Source organism: Culicoides brevitarsis, chromosome 3 (assembly GCF_036172545.1).
Source record: "Culicoides brevitarsis isolate CSIRO-B50_1 chromosome 3, AGI_CSIRO_Cbre_v1, whole genome shotgun sequence".
Taxonomy (NCBI): domain Eukaryota; kingdom Metazoa; phylum Arthropoda; class Insecta; order Diptera; family Ceratopogonidae; genus Culicoides; species Culicoides brevitarsis.
In genome coordinates, this window is record NC_087087.1 from 11,201,365 (window position 1) to 11,220,767 (window position 19,403).

General features: G+C 29.4%; 1 protein-coding gene across 1 annotated transcript in view; it reads left to right on the top strand.

The window, feature by feature from the left end:
• Window positions 1-19,403, top strand: part of LOC134834963 (protein lap4-like) — a 79,561-nt gene that overhangs the window by 40,019 nt on the left and 20,139 nt on the right. The window contains exons 4-12 of the mRNA XM_063849799.1: window positions 2,372-2,617; window positions 3,430-4,016; window positions 8,608-9,062; window positions 9,305-9,390; window positions 10,376-10,578; window positions 16,544-17,100; window positions 18,288-18,485; window positions 18,551-18,737; window positions 18,796-19,067. Coding sequence (XP_063705869.1) covers window positions 2,372-2,617; window positions 3,430-4,016; window positions 8,608-9,062; window positions 9,305-9,390; window positions 10,376-10,578; window positions 16,544-17,100; window positions 18,288-18,485; window positions 18,551-18,737; window positions 18,796-19,067 — 2,791 coding nt within the window. The remainder of the gene's footprint in view (window positions 1-2,371; window positions 2,618-3,429; window positions 4,017-8,607; window positions 9,063-9,304; window positions 9,391-10,375; window positions 10,579-16,543; window positions 17,101-18,287; window positions 18,486-18,550; window positions 18,738-18,795; window positions 19,068-19,403) is intronic.

Here is a 19,403-nt window from a genome sequence, read left to right on the forward strand (position 1 = left end):
TGCTTTGTATAGTTCAATGGACTTTAATAACAACAAACTTTATCATTTATTTGGCTAATTTACCGTGTAAAATCTCGTAAACGGGAAATTGATTTATTTCGAGATATTTTACAGTCGAGCCTCTGTATAAATTGAATGAATGATAAATGTTGAGGTACTTACAAGGTAAATAATCATGCCGTTATGATGATAAAACTTTTATCAATTCAAATGAAAAGGTTGTCGTATTTACCTCTTTTTGATTAAATTACTCGTCATATGATGGGAAAAAGTAGTCTGCGGGTTGAAAAGGTATGAAGTTGATCAGTTAAGGGGTTAGATTGATCGCTAAGGAGTTGGTTTGAATCCTTAAGGGAGGAATCTGACCTCTTAAGGGGTCATTTTTAGTACCTTTGGAATTGATCATCTTTTAAAAATTGTATCTCTTCAAGAGGTTAATTTAATTCCTTTTAAAGGAATCGATTTAACCTCTTATGAAGGGATTCATTTTTAGAGCTGGAGATGGTCAGTTCCAAAGATGTTAAAATTGACCTCTAACTTCACAAGAGGTCAGATTCGATCTTTAGGATAAATTTAATTTCTTAAGGAATTAATATTACTCCTTAAGCAATCAATCTTACCTCTTTAGAGACTAACTTGGAATTGACCATCTTCATTCCCAAAAAAATTCAAGATTCATGGTTTCAATAAGAGGTTGAATTTATTCCTTCAAAGGGGAGTAAATTAACCTCTTGAAAATTAATTACTTTCTGAAAATGAAGATGGTCAATTCCAAGTTAGTACCTAAAGAGGTAAGATTGATTGCTTAAGGAGTAATATTGATCCCTTAAGAAATTAAATTTATCCTAAAGAATGAATCTGACCTCTTGTGAAGTTAGAGGTCAATTTGAGGTCAATTTTAACATCTTTAGAACTGACTATCTCAAGCCCTAAAAATTAATCCCTTCATAAGAGGTTTAATCGATTCCTTTAAAAGGAATTAAATTAACCTCTTTAAGAGATAAATTTTTTGTAAGATGGTCAATTCCAAAGGTACTAAAAACGACCCCTTAAGAAGTCAGATTCATTCCTTAAGGACTTACTTTAACTCTTAAGCGATTAACCTTTTAGTAATTAAATTCATTACCTTTGGAGTTGAACATCTCCAGCCCCAGATAAAATAATTCCTTTAATAGGTTAATTTAATCCCCTGAGAGGTTAAATCGATCCCTTGAAGGAATTATTTTACTAGGGCTGAAGATGATCGGTTCCAAAGGTGTTATAATTTCAAGTTCAGATTAATTTCTAAACCTTAGAGGTCAAATTGATCCCTTAGGAATTAAAAAAACTCAAGGGATCAATTTGACCTCTCAAGGTCAAGTTTAGAAATCAATCTGAATTCAACCTAACCTCTTGAAGGTTAAATCTCATACCTTTCCAATCCGAAGAGTAAAGTTGCAATGAAAGGGCCGTAAAAGTGCATCATCATCAATGACAAATACAAATGCAGTTATTGGCAATACTGTTTGATATTAACTAAGCGAAGCCGGTTGAAATATTTATGTGTATGATTCCAAGTAACGGATATCACAGAGGGATATTTAATTACAGTTTTGCTGTTCATTGCCAGGAACATGCAGACGATGAGAGTGCATCAAGTGGGAAATTTGAATTATTCTATTAGAGGATTTTGCGACAACTTTTGTCGATGGATTTGGGGGAATTTTAAAATCAATTGATAGAGAGAAATTTGATGCTAGAAATAGAAACATATTTTTTTGCTCAAAGATATTTTTAGATATTTCAATTGGTTCAAAATTAACTGAAACTAACAAAATTCTTAATTTTTTTTGTTAAATTTTGTGCTTGGCTTGGTTTGGATTAATTGAATAAAATTTCTTAAATTCAAAAATACCTCAAATTTACCTATCAAATTCCATTGATCATTAAAAATTGGATTTTTGTTTAAAAAAAAAATTTTGGCGCCAACCAGTCGTCTCCATTATTTCTTATTTCGCTCAAGAAATATTTTTTTTTTATTTTCATCGTAAAAACGTGTTGAATTGTCGTCCATTAAACGCCGACAATTTATTGAAATTTATTTCTGCTGCAATGTGACCATGAAACGTTTATCATCAAGCATCAAAAATTCACAAACAAACGAAAATTTGAGTAAATCAACGCTAATTGCAAGACAAATCATAATATTTACGAAACAAAAAAAAAATTATTGAAAATTTTCGATTGACCCATTTGATGTGAAAATTTATTTTGGTGCGCGCAGAACAAGTTCAAGGTTGCCTGTGTCAAAGTAAATTACTGTGATGGAATTCGCGGAATTTGCTCTCAATTTTAATTTAATTTTCTTCCGTTTTTTTCTGTTTCTTTGCAGCTTATCACAACTAGAATCACTAGAATTAAGAGAAAATTTATTGAAACATCTACCGGAGTCCATTAGCCAATTAACAAAGTTAGAACGTCTGGATTTAGGTGATAATGAAATTGAAGAGCTTCCACCACATTTAGGTTATTTACCGTCACTGCAAGAGCTGTGGCTAGATCATAATCAATTAACGAGACTGCCACCCGAAATTGGGCTGCTTAAAAATTTAGTTTGCTTAGATGTTTCAGAAAATAGGTGAGTTTTGAATTTTTTTAAAATAAATAATTAAAAAAAAAATTATTAAAATATTTTTAAATTAATTTTCTACATTTTATAATTAAAATAAAATTTTAAAAAATATTTTTTAAAAATTTTAAAATTTAAAATAAAATTATATAATTATTTTTTAAAGCTAAATTATTTTTTTTTTTAATTTTATATTAAAATTTAAAAAAAATATATTTAATTATATAAAATTATTTTTAAAAATATTTTAAATAAATAAATAATAAAATTACTTATTTATATATTGTAAAAGCTAAATTAAATTTATTAATTTTTTTTGTGAAAAAAAATAATTAAATAATTAATTATTCAAATAATTTATTAAAAAAAAAATTTCAAATTAATTCTTTTGTTTTAATTTTAAAAAAATTATTAAATAATTTTTTTTTTATTTAATTAATTTTTAAATAATTTATTTTTTTTTAATTTTGAAATTTTATAAAATAAAATAGTGATTTAATTGAAAAAATTATTTAAAAAATAATTAAATTAAATAAAATTAACTTTAAAAATAAATAATTTATTTTTTTAAATTTTAATGGAAATTTTGATGAAGATATTAAATTAAATTAAATTTTTAATTAATTTTAATTTTTGAAATTTAATAAAATAATTAATTAATAAATTATTTAAAACAAAATATTTAAATTATTTTTAGAATATTTTAATTAATTTATTTATTAAAAAAAATTTAATTAATTTTTATTTATTAATTAATTTATTAAAAAAATTATTTTTTATTTAATTAATTTTTAAATAATTTATTTTTTTTTTAATTTCAGACTAGAAGAATTACCAGAAGACATTGGTGGACTTGTTAGTCTCACTGACCTGCATTTATCGCAAAACTTACTCGAAGTATTACCGGATGGCATGGAAAAGCTCGTCAAATTGACCATTTTAAAGTTGGACCAAAACCGTTTGATCGCCCTGAACGACTCCATTGGCATGTGCGAGAACATGCAAGAGCTCATCCTCACGGAAAACTTCCTCGTCGAGTTGCCACGTTCGATCGGGCGCATGACGCTTCTCAGTAACTTCAATGTCGACCGAAATTCCCTCACTTCCATCCCGTCAGAAATTGGAAATTGCTTCAATTTGGGCGTTTTAAGTTTGCGCGACAACAAACTCGTTCGTTTGCCCTCGGAACTCGGAAATTGCACGCGTTTGCACGTGCTCGACGTTTCGGGCAACAGATTGCAATATTTGCCATACTCTTTGGTCAATTTGCAACTGAAAGCTGTGTGGTTGAGCGAAAATCAGGCACAACCGTTGTTGACGTTCCAACCTGATGTCGACGAACAAACGGGCGAACAAGTTTTGACGTGTTTTTTGCTGCCGCAACAGGAATACGTACCTGTTAGTCCTGGTGAGTTTTTTTTAAAGGAATTTTCCTTTTTTTGCTTCTTTTTTATCGACACACTCGAGTATTTTTACAAGTAGTTTCCTTTTGTTTTTTTCCACTTCCTGCACTCTTTTTTAATTATCTCGTGTTTTGTTTTAGCGCGCGATCGCTTTATTTGTTTTAGTTTCTCTTTCAAAAGCGGAAATTTTTACTTAGAATTTTTTTCCATTAAATTCCGATGAAGAAAAGGTCAAAGGTGGCTTCAATTTTCAAAGGAAAAAAAAAGTAATTGGTTCATAATAAAAACATGTAAAAATAAATATTGATAAAAAATATCCTTTTAGTTCTCGGAAACAAAGACACGAGTCTGTTGAACTCATTTTTGAAGGTTTTGAAAAAATACGCCTTTGATCCGTATTTTTTTACAAATTTTTCAAAATTAAATTTTGACTTAATTTTTTACTTAAACTTTGATAAAAATAAATATTTTTTATTAAAAAAAAATTAATTTTAAATTTATTTAAAAAAAATCAAATAATTTTAATTTAAATTAAAATTGATTAATTTTAAATAAAAAAAATTATAAATAATTTTTAATTAATTAAATTAAATTAATTAAACTAAATTAATTTCTTACTTTTTGAAAAAGTAGAAAAAATTTATATTGAAATTTATGACTGATGAATCAGCCAAATTTGTAATAAGACTTTTCAAATTTGTAACGATCTGTACAAAAAATGAACAAATCCCAGCGCATATTTTATTTTTTTCTATTTTTTTTTTAATCTAAAATTTGTTTTTGTGAATTTGGTCCACAGTAAAACATTTTTAATCTTGAATAAGTTTTTTAAAAATAAATTTCATATTTTCTAAAAGCTTATCAAATTTTAAGAGTTTAAAATAGAAAATTTTAATAATTTGAGTCAAAAAAGACTTAAATATTATTTTTCATGGATTCTTTAGATTTTAGAATAACTCTCAACAAATAGACTTTTTGAGACAAAATTCTCGAAAATATATATTAGCAATTAAAAAAAGTATTAAAAATAACGAAAATGTGCACTGGGATTTGTAAATTTGTCAAAAATCGTGTAGATCAGCTGTTTTTTTTTGACAGATTGAAAATCCCATTGCGAAATTCACGAAAAATTTCAGTTTTTAATAGTGAGTTTCAATTTATTTCAATATCAATTTAATTTTTGAAAAGTATTAAATTTAGGTTATTAAAATTATTTTTTTTTAAATAAAATTATTAAATTTAATAAAATTTTATATAAGGCCGCTCCAAATGAAAATTAAAGATAAAGTCCAAAATTTTTGAAATACTATTTTCATACAAAGTGAAAAAATTTTTAACTATTTTTGAGTGTTAAATATTTTTTATTTATTTTTTTTTAATTATGTTTTTTGAGAATTGCTAATTCAAAATAGATTTCAGAATATTACATATTAAAAATAAAAAAAAATTCATAAAAAATAACTGTCAAAAAAATTGAAAAATAAATTCAGTAATTTGGTAAAAAAAAATTTATGTTAAATTACGATTTTTTAAACAAAAATCATTAAAAATTTAAAACTTTTTAAAAAAATTTCTTAAACCATTTTGATTAAAATTAAAAAATTTAAATTAAAAAAAAAATTAAAATAATTTAAATTAAAAAAAAACACCTAAAAACGGCCATTTTTGATGAAATTTTTAACTTTTTTTTTGCCCCATTGGATTTTCGACTTTGTAAATGGGGCATCGGACTTTATTTTTGATTTTCATTTGGAGCGGCCTAAATATATTTTTTTTATTTTCCTTATTTTTTTTTCTCTAAATAAATAAAACGCGCTTAAATTCTAAAAATTTTTGCTTTGAACATTTTAAGTAAAAGCATCAGTTTTTTTTTTCAAAGAACTAAAAATTTTTCAAACATTTTATACATTTATTTATGCTTCTTTTCCTCTTTCTCTCTGAACTGTTACAATATGCAAAAGATGTGCAAGTCTTGTAAAAAATTTGCTTCAATATTTCTCCAATTACGTTTTTTTTCCTCCTTTGTTATTCTATAAGTTTACTTTTTCTTTTCTTTTTGTCATCTAACCCTTGCTTGAAATCACAAAAAAAAAAATGTAAAAAATGTATATTTATTTTTGCACCTAAAAAAACGAAGAATTGACATCTGGTCAGCTATATCGATCAAATCAAAAATTCAGTACAGACTCCATGGATCTCTCAGTATTGCAAGGTTAGAAAAAAAATCAGTAATTAGCTTTTTTGCTTGGTAGCAATTAAAACTAGGAATAATTCTTGGAAATTAACTTAATTGGTCATCTTTATCAATAAAACGCATGTTTTTCAGCTAAAATTGCTCTAATTAAGTCTTTAATGGCTCTCGATTTTTTCTAAGCAATTTTTCTCGTATTTTTCATAATTTTCGCATCTTTATGCCATGTCAGGCTTTTGTTGCACAACCGTTATGTATTTTTAGTGGCTTATGTACTCTTTTGTTAGCAAAAAAAAAAAGTTTAGCTCGCATGTTAAACATCTTAACAAGTTACAACACGATGCACACATTTTCCAGATGTGCACATAAAGTATGAACGATAATTAGCAAAAATTTTCTAGTTTGTTGCATCGTTTTTTTGTGTGTCTTGTCTCGTTTTCGCTCACACATTGGGTCGCTATATGCGTCTTGTCGTTGCAGAGAACGAGTGTTTATTATTACTTCCATTATTATAATAATACTTTAACAGTTTGTTTTTGTAACCTACTTGTGAAAATTTTTGTGTGCGAAGAAGCTCACAACAAAGTTTGCAGATTCTCAACAATATGAGAGGCAGCAACGAGACAAGATAACACGAGGAGAAAAATGAAGAAACAAACTTGTTAATGAAAAATTTATCATAATTAAAAGAATTTGCATGGGTAACACATTTTAGTCGGAAATTACTTGACTTTGTTCTGAGGGATTTTTTAGTTAAGAAGAAAAATTATAAATTACCAGACGTTTCCTTTTGATGGAATTTTTTATTTATTTTTTTTTTGTTAATTGTGATTTTTTTAAAAATTAAAATTTTTATTATTTTTTTTAAATTTAATTAATTATTTTTTCCTCGATTTTTTCATTATTTAAAATGTTCTAAAATTAATATTTTTTTTTAATTTAAAAAAAAAATACATTTTTTTTTTAATTTTAATTAAAAACAATTTTAATTTAATTTTAAAAATTAAAAAATATTTTTTGGACTTTAAATAAAAGTAAACAAAGTTGTACAAAATAAAAATTAAATTATTTTAATATTTAATTAATTAAATTAATTATTTTAAAATTATTTTTTTTTGTAAATTAATTTTAAAGATGTCTTGTTTTTTTATTAAATAATTATTTAATAAATTAAAATTTTGTTTAATTTTATAAAATTAATTTTTTAATGAGGAAGGTAATTTTTTTTTTAAATTTCTTACGAATTCCATACCAATTTGGTCTCAAAATTTCGACTGAATTTAAAAAAAAAATATTTCGAAAATTATTATTTTTTGAACAATTAAAAACAAGACATCTTTCAAATTTAATAACAAAAAAAAATAATTTAAAATATTAATTTTAATAATTTTTATTTATTTTAAATTATTTTATTAACTATTTTTTCATTATTTTAAATTTTTTAATTATTGATATTTTTTAATTTAATTTTTTTTCAAAAATAATTAATTAAATTTTAAAATAATTTAATTTTTTTTGTACATTTTTTACCTTTATTTTAAATCTAAAAAATTAATTTGATTTTCTATAAATTTACAATAAATTTAAATTTTAATAAAAAATTTATTGAAATAAAAAATTGAAATTTAATTAAAGTATAAAAAATTAAAAAATATTATAATTTTAAAAAAATTAAAAAATTTCTTGAAATAATTTAAAAATGTTTTTTACCAAAAAAAAAAAAAAAAAATTTTTTTTACATTTAAAAATTTTCTTTTTGTCTTCTTTAATTTAAGGACATACTTTTTAATGCCTAAAGATTAGTAAAAAAAATTAAAATTTCAACAAAACAAAAAAAATGTACTATAAGTTGTCCGTAGCAATTAATTTAGGGACTTACCCAATAAACTTTTTTCTTAGCAACCCAAAACTCATCAAGTTTGTCTCGTGTTGAAAAAACAAAAAAAAAAGTTTTTACACACTTTCACCTTCTTCTGCTCCTTCTTGCCGCCACCTTTCTTCGGCTAAAATGAAAATTCATTAAGTCAATCGTTTTTCACTCGAAGCATGAGTAATTACTTTTTAACACAAAATAATCTTCTGAACTCCAAAATGACACGGATTAACATAAAAATCATCTCGAGGGAAATGATTGTCAATTGCTTTTAATCTAATTTTCACTTTGCTCGCAAAATTTTTGCTGACAAAACTTACTAGCATGACTCTCATCATTTTCACGATTTAATTGAATTTTGCGTGTTTTATTACTTTTCTAACAACTTCTCATCGTTAACAATGGAAAAAATTAATCCGAAAAAATTTATTCACAAAAAAAAAATATTTTTTTCTCATCAAAATTGTTTACACAAAAATTTGCATAACTTATTAATAATTTTCTTATTTTTATTTTTTTTTTCGTTCGGCAGCTGTGGATCATCGCGAGGAATCCGATAACGAAGATTGGCATGAACGGCATGAGCAATCGCGCACGCATTCCGTCAAGTTTACGGAAGAAACGAATGCTGACAAGGAGACGCCATTTGTGCGTCAAAATACGCCGCATCCGAAAGAGTTGAAGATGAAAGCCCACAAATTGTTTGGCAAGGACAAAAAGCCCGAAGATCCCACGAGCCTCGATACGTTATCCGAGGAATCGTCTTCGAATCGTCAATCTTCCGTTCGTATCACCGTTTCGGATAGTGTGTCGGAAACGCAAACCGAAGGCAGCGCCAGCAGTACAAAACCATCACAATCCATATCACAGGACCAAATTGCCGCCGAAACCACAACAACCGCTACGGTCATCACAAATGTGGTGCAGCAACAAATGACCAACTTTAACAACAACGTGAATGAGAAGGAACAGAGTGCCGATGAGAATGTAAGTTAATCACGAAAAACTTGTCGAACCGATAAATTCCGGTGAATGAATCTATTTTTAAACGCTTATGCAATTGTCGATCTCGTGAAATATGTTTGCGAAGCGACAAAGAATGTTGCTAACTTTTTGTGTAAATATTTTGCAAAAAATCTTGATTTCTTGTTTTTTTCTTTGTTTATCTTCTTCATCTTCGGCTACGATTTGCGTGCCACACCAAAACATCAACAAAAACAAAAATATAGGAGGAACGACGAGTTGGCTTTCAAGACGATCAAAACTATTCGGACAGTGAGCAAGATAAGAAGCCTGTTTCAAAGTTGCATAGACGGTGAGTGAAAAATATTAATTTATTTAATTAATTTTTTAAGGGCAACTTTAAGAATTTTTGCCCTTCAGTTGCCCATCTTTCTTAAACATTTAAATTTCAAGGGCAATTGTTAGAATTTTTGCCCTTCAGTTGCCCATCTTTCTTAAACAATTCAAATTTCAAGGAAAATTTTTAGAAATTTTGCCCTTCAGTTGCCCATCTTTCTTAAACAATTAAACAAGGGCAATTTTAAATTTTTGCCCTTCAATTTCTTAAAAATTCAAGGGCAACTTTTAAAATTTTTGCCCTTCAGTTGCCCATCTTTCTTAAACATTTCAAATTTCAAGGGCAATTTTTAGAATTTTTGCCCTTCAGTTGCCCATCTTTCTTAAACATTTTAATTTCAAGGAAATTTTTTAGAATTTTTGCCCTTCAGTTGCCCATCTTTCTTAAACATTCAAAATTCAAGGGCAATTGTAAAATTTTTGCCCTTCAGTTGCCCATATTTCTTAAACAATTCAAAATTCAAGGGCAACTTGTAAAATTTTTACCCTTCAGTTGCCCATCTTTCTTAAACAATTTTAAAATTCATTAGGGTCAAATTCTTAATGAAAATTTTTTGCCCTTCAGTTGCCCATTTTCGTTTTTTTACAAACAAAATTTCCTATTTTTTTTAATACCTGGTAATATTTGAGTAATTTTTGAAAAATTAAAATAATTTCAAGGAAAATTTTTAGAATTTTTGCCCTTCAGTTGCCCATCTTTCTTAAACATTTTAATTTCAAGGAAAATTTTTAGAATTTTTGCCCTTCAGTTGCCCATCTTTCTTAAACAATTCAAAATTCAAGGGCAACTTGTAAAATTTTTACCCTTCAGTTGCCCATCTTTCTTAAACATTTTAATTTCAAGGGAAATTCTTAGAATTTTTGCCCTTCAGTTGCCTATTTTACTTAAAATCTTAAAATCTTTGAATATCAATAAACAAAATTTCCATTTTATCCCACAGCGACACCCCACATCACCTCAAAAACAAACGCGTACAACAAAGCGTCGACAAAGGTGCCAACGCCATCCTCACAAACGCAATGAAATTCCGCGAAAAGACACCTCCACTCACGCAAACCACAGGCCTTCCCACAACACGCGAAGAGCATGCCCAACTCGAGGCTATCAAATCTGGCGACGAGGAAACCTCACCAACGCTCGAAGGTAAGTCATCGTTAAAAAAAATAAAATAAACAAAAAAAAAATACTTTTAACGAAATTAAATTGTCATCGACGAATGTTCGAGCATAAAAAAAAAGTTCAGTCAATAATTTTATTGTTTGTTGAAAGAACGATAAAAATTCCAAAAACGGTATTTTTCGTAAAAAAAAAGAGAAGCGAGAGAAAAAAAAACAAATAAAAAGTTTTATAGTCGGTAAAATGCAGCTAAACATGACTTCATACTGAACGGTAAAGATGTCAATGTCATCCGAAATGAAACCGGTTTACCTGGTAAACTTCTTCATAAAGAACGAAATTTGATTAAAATTTGAATGAATGAATGGTCGTAAATTTGTTTCGAATGCAAATGACTCACAAATTACGCGAAAATTTGATGAAATTAATTAAGAGTGACTGTTAAAGTAAATTTAATTATGTGGCATCGCCATTAATTAATGACGTCCTTTTGTTCATTACGCAGCGTGTTATTAGTAAAAAGGTGTAAATACTCATTTCAAGTTTATTTATTGGAAAAATTTGATCCAACAAGTGTTGAATTTCATTTTATTTCCCAAAATTTGTGCATCATTTTAACCTTGAACTGATTCAACAATCGAAAAATTCCATAGAACTCGATATCAATAAACTACAATTTCCAAAATTAATTTTCTTCAGTAACGAACTGGATCGAATTATCATCGAGTTTTGTGAAAAGTAACAAAATACGCATCCAATAGTATCAAAATCGTTCAAAACAGAATGGAGACGCCTTGTATTTAAAATTATCTTAAAAAACAAGGCGTCTCCATTCGTATAACAGTTTCTGTCGCTTTAACTGTGTCGCCAATGTTCATTTAAATAAAACAGATGAACGGAAAAACTTCACAAACACATCCAAGCAATGCGCATGTGTTTGCCAAGTTTAGACGTTTCATGAACAGATGTCGTCGTGTCGTGTCTGTGGAACGAATTTTCAAAAGAAGAAACCTGTGAAACTTCGATAAGAAGCGGTAAGTGGGTCAAGAACTTTTGAATACGAAAAAAGAATTAGCAGACTTTTCGCGAGACTTTTTATCGGTAATGACTTTTTATTTACTATTTTATTGCTATTGACGATCATTTTGCTGCTGTATGAAGTGAATGTAATTCTTTTGATGTGAAGAATTTAATCAAGTGTGGTTTAATGTGTTTCGATATCGTGATTTATTCGTTAGCATATCGACGAATGGCGCGATTTAATGACTTTTGTGTGTTGAGACTTTTACGAAGCAAATTGGAATGGGGAAGAATTTTGGGTTAATGGGGGATTTCGTAAGGTTAATTAGTAATAAAAAATGTCAAAGAAGGTAAAGGGCAGCTAAGTGATGATTTAGAGTAAATATTAAAGTTTATAATAGGTCTTCGGACCGCGGTGATGCATTCTCAAACCTAACCTAACCTAACCTACATCAACATGAGGACATTTTTGAATCTTCGGATGAGAGACAAGACGTAAAGTAAAGTAAAAGAAAGTCATCAAGTCATCAGACTCTTTGTTCAGAAACGATCCAGAGTATAAAAAATCGCACCATGAGGTTCCAAAATGAATCTTTGGAACATTATAAAGAACAGAGTCTGATGAATTTTTATCTTAAGATCGATCAAATCCAAAACTTGAATATTGCTTCAGAATTCTATACCTTTTTAAAGCAGTATTCAAGTTTTGGATTTGATCGATTTTAAGATAAAGCCAAATACAAAAGTCCATACAAAATCATAGTTTGAGTACATTTTGTTTTTCTAAAAGCTTTAAAGAAGGTTCTTTTTAACTCTTTTCTAACTTCTAATCAGCGTTGTCTTCAATTCATCAGAAAAGTCCTTTAGAATCCCCGTTTTGAGTCTTATTATACACCAAAGTCGGACTACGAATACATGTATTTCGGTTTAAATGTATCATCAGTCTTAAAACGGGGATTCTAAAGGATTTTCTTGAACAATTCTAGCTACTTAGATATTTTTTGCTGTTCAGAAGTTAGAAAAGAGCTAAAGAGAACCTTCTTGGAAGCTTCAAATGTACTACACATCACCCGATATCAGCATTTCATCGAAAAAAAAGTGGCATGAGATTTTTTGATGGTTTTGGATTAGTTAGGCCTAAAGTAGTCCAAAAAACCTAAATTTAAAATTCTACAACGAACCAAAGTGTTTCTATGCATTTTTAGTGAGATCGGGTATGTCAAAGAGGTACTTGAATATACCCAAATGCACTAAAAATGTCTAAAATCCGTTTGGTTCGTTCCAGAATTTTAAATTTAGGTTTTTTGGACTACTTTAGGCCTAACTAATAAAAATCATCAAAAAATCTCATGCCATTTTTTTCCATTAAATGCTTATATCGGGTGATGTGACTAAAAATGGTACTCAAACTATGATTTTGTATAAAAAATAGAACTTTCAAATTTAGAGCTCTATTTATTGACTCTGAATAAATTTTAACTAATTTTAAAAACGTTTTTTCTACTTTTGTTAAAATTTATTCTAAAATTTATGGGCGAATAGCTTGAATCATTTTCTAACTAAATTTCAATACTTCAGGGTATTTTTGAAGATATTTTTAATTTAAAGATTCAGAAAAAAAGCAAAGTAAGCCAATAGCGAACACAATAGGACTCTTTGGAGATCGCAATGATGCCCTTGCCTACCTTATTAAAAGGCTTTCTCTTAAAACCTTTAAGTAAAGTTAAACAAGGGCATCCTTGCGATCTTCGAAGAGTCCTATTGTGATCGTTATGGATGATTTACTTTCCCCTGAATCGATTAAATGAAAATATCTTCATAAATATAGAAATTTAGTTGGAACTTGATTCAAGTTATTCACCCTTAAGTTTAGCTTCAATGAAATGTCATTGACAAATTCCATAAAAAACCTTCACGAAATCATTAAATTTTTCGCTGGAATAAAATTTTGTTTTCCAACAATTTGCTTTAAATTCACGTAGGCAACTAACCTTTCTCTGTACAAAAATTCAAATCACTGACACTTGCCCTTTTTCGTCGACTACCGGTGATTGTCTTGATTTTCTACGGAAACGAATTTTATTGCATCATCATCTTCCCCCTCACCGCACCTGTGCCCTTTTTTACACCAAAACTGACACAAAAATCGTTCCTCAAAACAGCTGTACCGAAAAAAACGAGTCGTATTTATGTTCCATGTCAAGTCCGGTAGAAATATAATAACACAATTAGTGTAGTATAACACTTGTAACGATGACGCTGGTTGGAACTTTTCTACACATGACATTTCATTCAAAACTCGTAGTTGGGCTTTCTTAGTATTCTCGCATTGCGCGATGCATCGACGACGACACAGACGTTTGTCTACCGGAACGTGTACTTCGTGTAATGAGTTTTTTTTTTCATTTTGTGTTCAGTTATAAATGAACATTTGTCGGAACGAGAAGTTTGCTCGCTCGGTTTCTTGCAATAACATTACATTTTACGCCGTTTGTTATTATTATTGTTGAAACAATCAATTTCTTGTTGTTCGTAAAAGTTTACATACGACTGACAGACAACAAACAAATACCGGGGAGAAAAGTTTTTAAAATTGAAGGAAAAAAGTTTGTGGTTGCTTCTGTTTGTACAAAAAAAAAAATGATGGAAATCATGTCGATTTGTCGGCGCCTTAAAATTACTTTTCTAATCGGATTATGATTGTTTTGTACCAAGTGGCATTTAAATATTCTTTGGGGAAATTGGAACAACGTTAAATGTCCTTGTAAATTTCCTCATGAATATTCAAATTTGGTGCAATTTTCAAGTGCAAGCAAAATATTTGAAGAGTTACAAAAGTTACTAACAAAAAAAGGGAAAGAATATCGATCCATTTCCAAATAAATTATGTATTAATTGATTCATAGTGTATCACTTTTTTTTTGTATTTTTTTCTTGAACAAGGGACACTATTATTAGAAGCTAGGTCAATCCATCAATCTAATGAATAATTGTTGATCGTTGGCCTTCGAAGTAGCCACCTGCTTCAAATTAGAACTTAATAAAGTTCGTTCCAAACCAAATTATGATGACATAGTTTTTTAAGCATTAAATTTTTTGACTCATACAGTTGTTATCAGTAAGCCTTATCAGTATCAACATAATTTTTTTTTACGTGTTGCCTTCATGCAAAATTGATAACAGGTGACGAAATTCAAAGCAGGAATTTAGTAAACAAGCTTTTGGGGTTCAAAAAAATTTCAAATGTACTTTTTAAGTGGAATTTTCTATCAGGTTATGGACATTAAAGGCTTTAAAAGCTCAAGATAATTTCTAATTAAATTTTTGAGTGAAATTTTCTATCAGGTTATGAACCCTTAATAGCTTTAGAAGCTCCTTAAATTAGCTTTTATGAACCTAAAGATAACAAAAGCTAAAGCTTTTATAATAAAATTTTCTTCTAATTAAATTTTTGAGTGAAATTTTCTATCAGGTTATGAACCCTTAATAGCTTTAAAAGCTCAAGATAACTTCTAATTAAATTTTTGAGTGAAATTTTCTATCAGGTTATGAACCCTTAATAGCTTTAGAAGCTCAAGATAACTTCTAATTAAATTTTTGAGTGAAATTTTCTATCAGGTTATGAACCCTTAATAGCTTTAAAAGCTAAAGATAACTTCAAATTAAATTTTTGAGTGAAATTTTCTATCAGGTTATGAACCCTTAAAAGTTTTAAAAGCTAAAGATAACTTCTAATTAAATTTTTGAGTGAAATTTTCTATCAGGTTATGAACCCTTAATAGTTTTAAAAGCTAAAGATAACTTCTAATTAAATTTTTGAGTGAAATTTTCTATCAGGTTATGAGCTCTTAATAGTTTTAAAAGCTAAAGATAACTTCTAATTAAATTTTTGAGTGAAATTTTCTATCAGGTTATGGGTCCAAAATAACTTCAACCACACTCTTATTGTTCATTTAACAAAACAATCACCACATTTGTCACCCGTACTCGAAATTTCGTGTTGATATCATATCTCACACCTCTCACAGTTACAAATACACAAAAAAAGAGACTCGAAACGATGACGACGATAACATTCTTTCCATCCACAAATAAACGACAAATGTAAACATTCCGTTCGTCGCATATCTAAATAATAATGATATTTCACTTCATTATAACTCCGCACCGTGCTACGCTCATGCTTTGTCCGATTGCAAAACAAACCACAGACACTCACTAGCAGCAGCTGATAAGAGCTATATATTGATTACTAATACCGATAAAATTCGTGAGAATCGAGAGACGAAGAATATGACGTGTTCGCGACATTCGATAACGATAACTCGACTTGAACGGGTGTCAAATTGCTTGAGTCATACAGAAAAAAAGAGAATTAAAAACAAACAAAGAAGCAACCACTAATTTTATAATTTTTTGTAGTTTCAAGGGCGTTTTTCGTTTAGATAGACCTGAAGAAGGTTAATTAGCACGTTTGTGCTACCTAAGAGAAAATTTAGTAAATATGCTAAAAAAGCGATGTTTAGTGTAAAGTTTAAGATAAAAGATAGTCGACCCTCGTTTCCGAGACGAACTTCGGCTACAGGATCTCAAACCAGTTTAAAAAGTGCTTTAAGTTCGGGTCGAAGTCATACCGACAGTCTCCAGCGGAGGAAGAAAAATGTGCGAATCATCACGGACCGCGACAGATTCGACGGTAAATTTACTTTTAAAAGAGCTTGGGAAGGAAATACCAATTAAAAAACGTAGTTTTTGCGTGAGCGCGAAAAATATGCTTTGCCTTCTTGTCATGAATGGAGATTTTTATCGTGAATTCATTGAGTTAGTAATGTAACTTGAGTGAGCTTGTGACGTTCTTTTAATTAATTAATTGAATTAAATGAGATTGCATGGTCGGTAAGCTGGTCATGTGCGAGGTTTATAGGCTATTTTCGGTATTTTATGAATATATATCATTTTTTTTTCATTATAGATGCCGCTGATGGTTTAACAGAGCTCCGTGAAGAGCGTCTCGAGATCCATATTGAACGTACCTCAGCCGGGCTTGGTTTGAGTATTGCTGGCGGCAAAGGCTCCACTCCCTACAAAGGTGATGACGAAGGAATTTTCATCTCGCGCGTCACCGAAGGAGGTCCTGCTGATCTCGCTGGTTTGCGAGTTGGCGACAAAGTCCTCAAAGTTAACGGAAGAAATGTGGAAAATGTCGATCATTATATCGCTGTCGAAGTACTTAAGGCATGTGGCGCTGTGCTCGTGTTGCATGTTACGCGCGAAGTCACACGTCTCGTGGGTCATCCAACATTTTCGGAAGACGGGAGTTTTCGTCAAGTAAATTCGCCGGATTTGTCGCAAATTAGTGGGGTAAGTGGCGGAAAACATATTCCGTCGCCACTGACATTGACAGATGCGCCGTTGCAACAACAACAGGGACATAATCAAGCGGTAGGTGGTACCCAGCAACATTTAACCCCGAATTCGGCGCCAGCCTTTGGTGCCAATATCCATTCGCATTTGTTCCAAAATGGCAGTGTAAGTCCTGTTTGAGTCCCGCTTTTTATGTTTTTTTATTGTTTGCTGTTCAAGAGTTCAGAAAATGTTTTGGATTTGATCAATTTTCTTTGAATTAAGGCATAAAAATAATTTTTTTTCATAATTGAGATCAAAAAATTTCATTTCGAGATTTTTTCGAGATCGAATTTTTTTATTTCAAGAGCTTGAAGTTCATTTCGAGATTAAAAAAAAATATTTTAAGAGCTAAAACTTCATTTCGAGCTTTAAAAATTTAATTTCAAGAGCTAAAAGTTATTTCGAGATCTAAAAATTTCATTTCGAGATTTTTTCGAGATCGAATTTTTTATTTCAAGAGCTTGAAGTTCATTTCGAGATCAAAAAAAATTATTTTGAGAGCTAAAACTTCATTTCGAGCTTTAAAAATTTAATTTTAAGAGCTAAAAGGTTATTTCGAGATCCAAAAATTTCATTTCGAGATTTTTTCGAGATCGAATTTTTTTATTTCAAGAGCTTAAAGTTCATTTCGAGGTCTAAAAATTTAATTTTAAGTGCTAAAAGTTAATGTCGAGATCCAAAAATTTCATTTCGAGATTTTTTCGAGATCGAATTTTTTTATTTCAAGAGCTTACAGTTCATTTCGAGATCAAAAAAAATTAATTATAGGAGCTAAAATTTTATTTTGAGTTTCGAGCTAAAAATTTAAAAATTTAATTTTTTTAAGAGCTAAAAGGTTATTTCGAGATCCAAAAATTTCATTTCGAGATTTTTTCGAGATCGAAAAATTTCATTTTAAAAGCTCAAATTTATTTCTAGGTTTAAAAATTTTATTTTGAGAGCTAAAACTTTATTTTCAGTTCTAAAACTTTCATTTCAAGAGCTAAAAGATAATTTCGAGATCTAAAAATTTCATTTCGAGATTTTTTCGAGATCGAAAAAAATTGTATTAAAAGCTAAAAGCTCATATTGAGATCTAAATTTTTTTTTGAGATCTAAAAATTCGTTTCGGGAGCTTAAAAATGATTTTGAGATAAAAAAAAAACCTTCTCGAATTAAAAAAAAATCATTTCGAGATTGTGTCGAGATCGAAAAATTCAAAATATTCAAAATTAGATTTTTTCATAAAAAATTTTTCGCTTAAAAAAAATCCAAAACATTTTCTTCAATTTTTACTTACAAAAATAACCTCAAAAATTTAAATTCATCAGGAAATGGTCCACAAAGTCACACTCCACACAACTCTCATTCGAGACCAAGCTGGACAAGGACTTGGCTTCAGCATCGCTGGCGGCAAAGGTCACGCCCCTTTCCGAGATGATTGCGACGGAATTTTCATCTCGCGCATCACTGAGGGCGGCATTGCTGAACGGGACGGAAAATTAGCTGTTGGTGATCGAGTCACTCTTGTAAGTTGTTTTTTTCCCTAAAAAAATTAAAAAAAAAATAATTTTTAATAAATTATTTTTTTTAGATCAACGGCGTCGACGTTCGCGAAGCTGGCCACGATTACGCCGTGCAACTTTTGAAGGATAGCCCTCGTTTTGTTCGATTAATCGTCGAACGTGAACTTCGAGGTCCCATGTTGCCTCCCAACAGTCCTCGTAGTCCCGGACAAATTAGCGGATTAGATCCTGCTGGTTACATGAAACATCGGCCAAGTACGAATTTTTTTATTTTTTTCATGAAAAATTATTAAAAAAAAATATTTTTTTGTAGATTACACCGGATATCGTCGTTCCATAGGCGACGCAATTGATCCAAAACAAGATGCAACAATGACCAAAAGTACGACGGCGCCCACACAGCTTTCGGAGCCGCTAAAAGTGAACGGAACTTTGACTCAAACTGTTGGAATTCCGACAATGCCGCCTCAACCGGCACCCAGAACTCGATTATCGTCGCAAGATTCGGCGACTTTGCTCACAAATGGCGCTTCAACGACGTCACCCACGTCAAATGGGACAAATGCGGAACCTTTGGAGCAACAGGTAACAATTTTTTTGAATAAATTTCCCACTTTGAGTGTCGTTTTCTTAGAGTAGAAAAAAAATTGTTTAAAAAATTCTCGATTTTTGGACCCCAGGTAAGTCAGGTAAGTGAGAATTTTTTTAAACAATTTTTTTTAGAGTAGAAAATTTGTTCTGTCCTTGCATGCCATTCAATATTTTGAAGAAAAATCCTTTTTAGATGATTTTTTTGTAGTAGAAAAGTATCTTCAAGCACCTTTAAATAGATTTTTTTTTGTATTTTATTGAAAAGCACTTCAATCCCTTTTTATCTCTTTTAAAATTTTAATCCCTTGTTGGATTTTTTAATTAATAAAA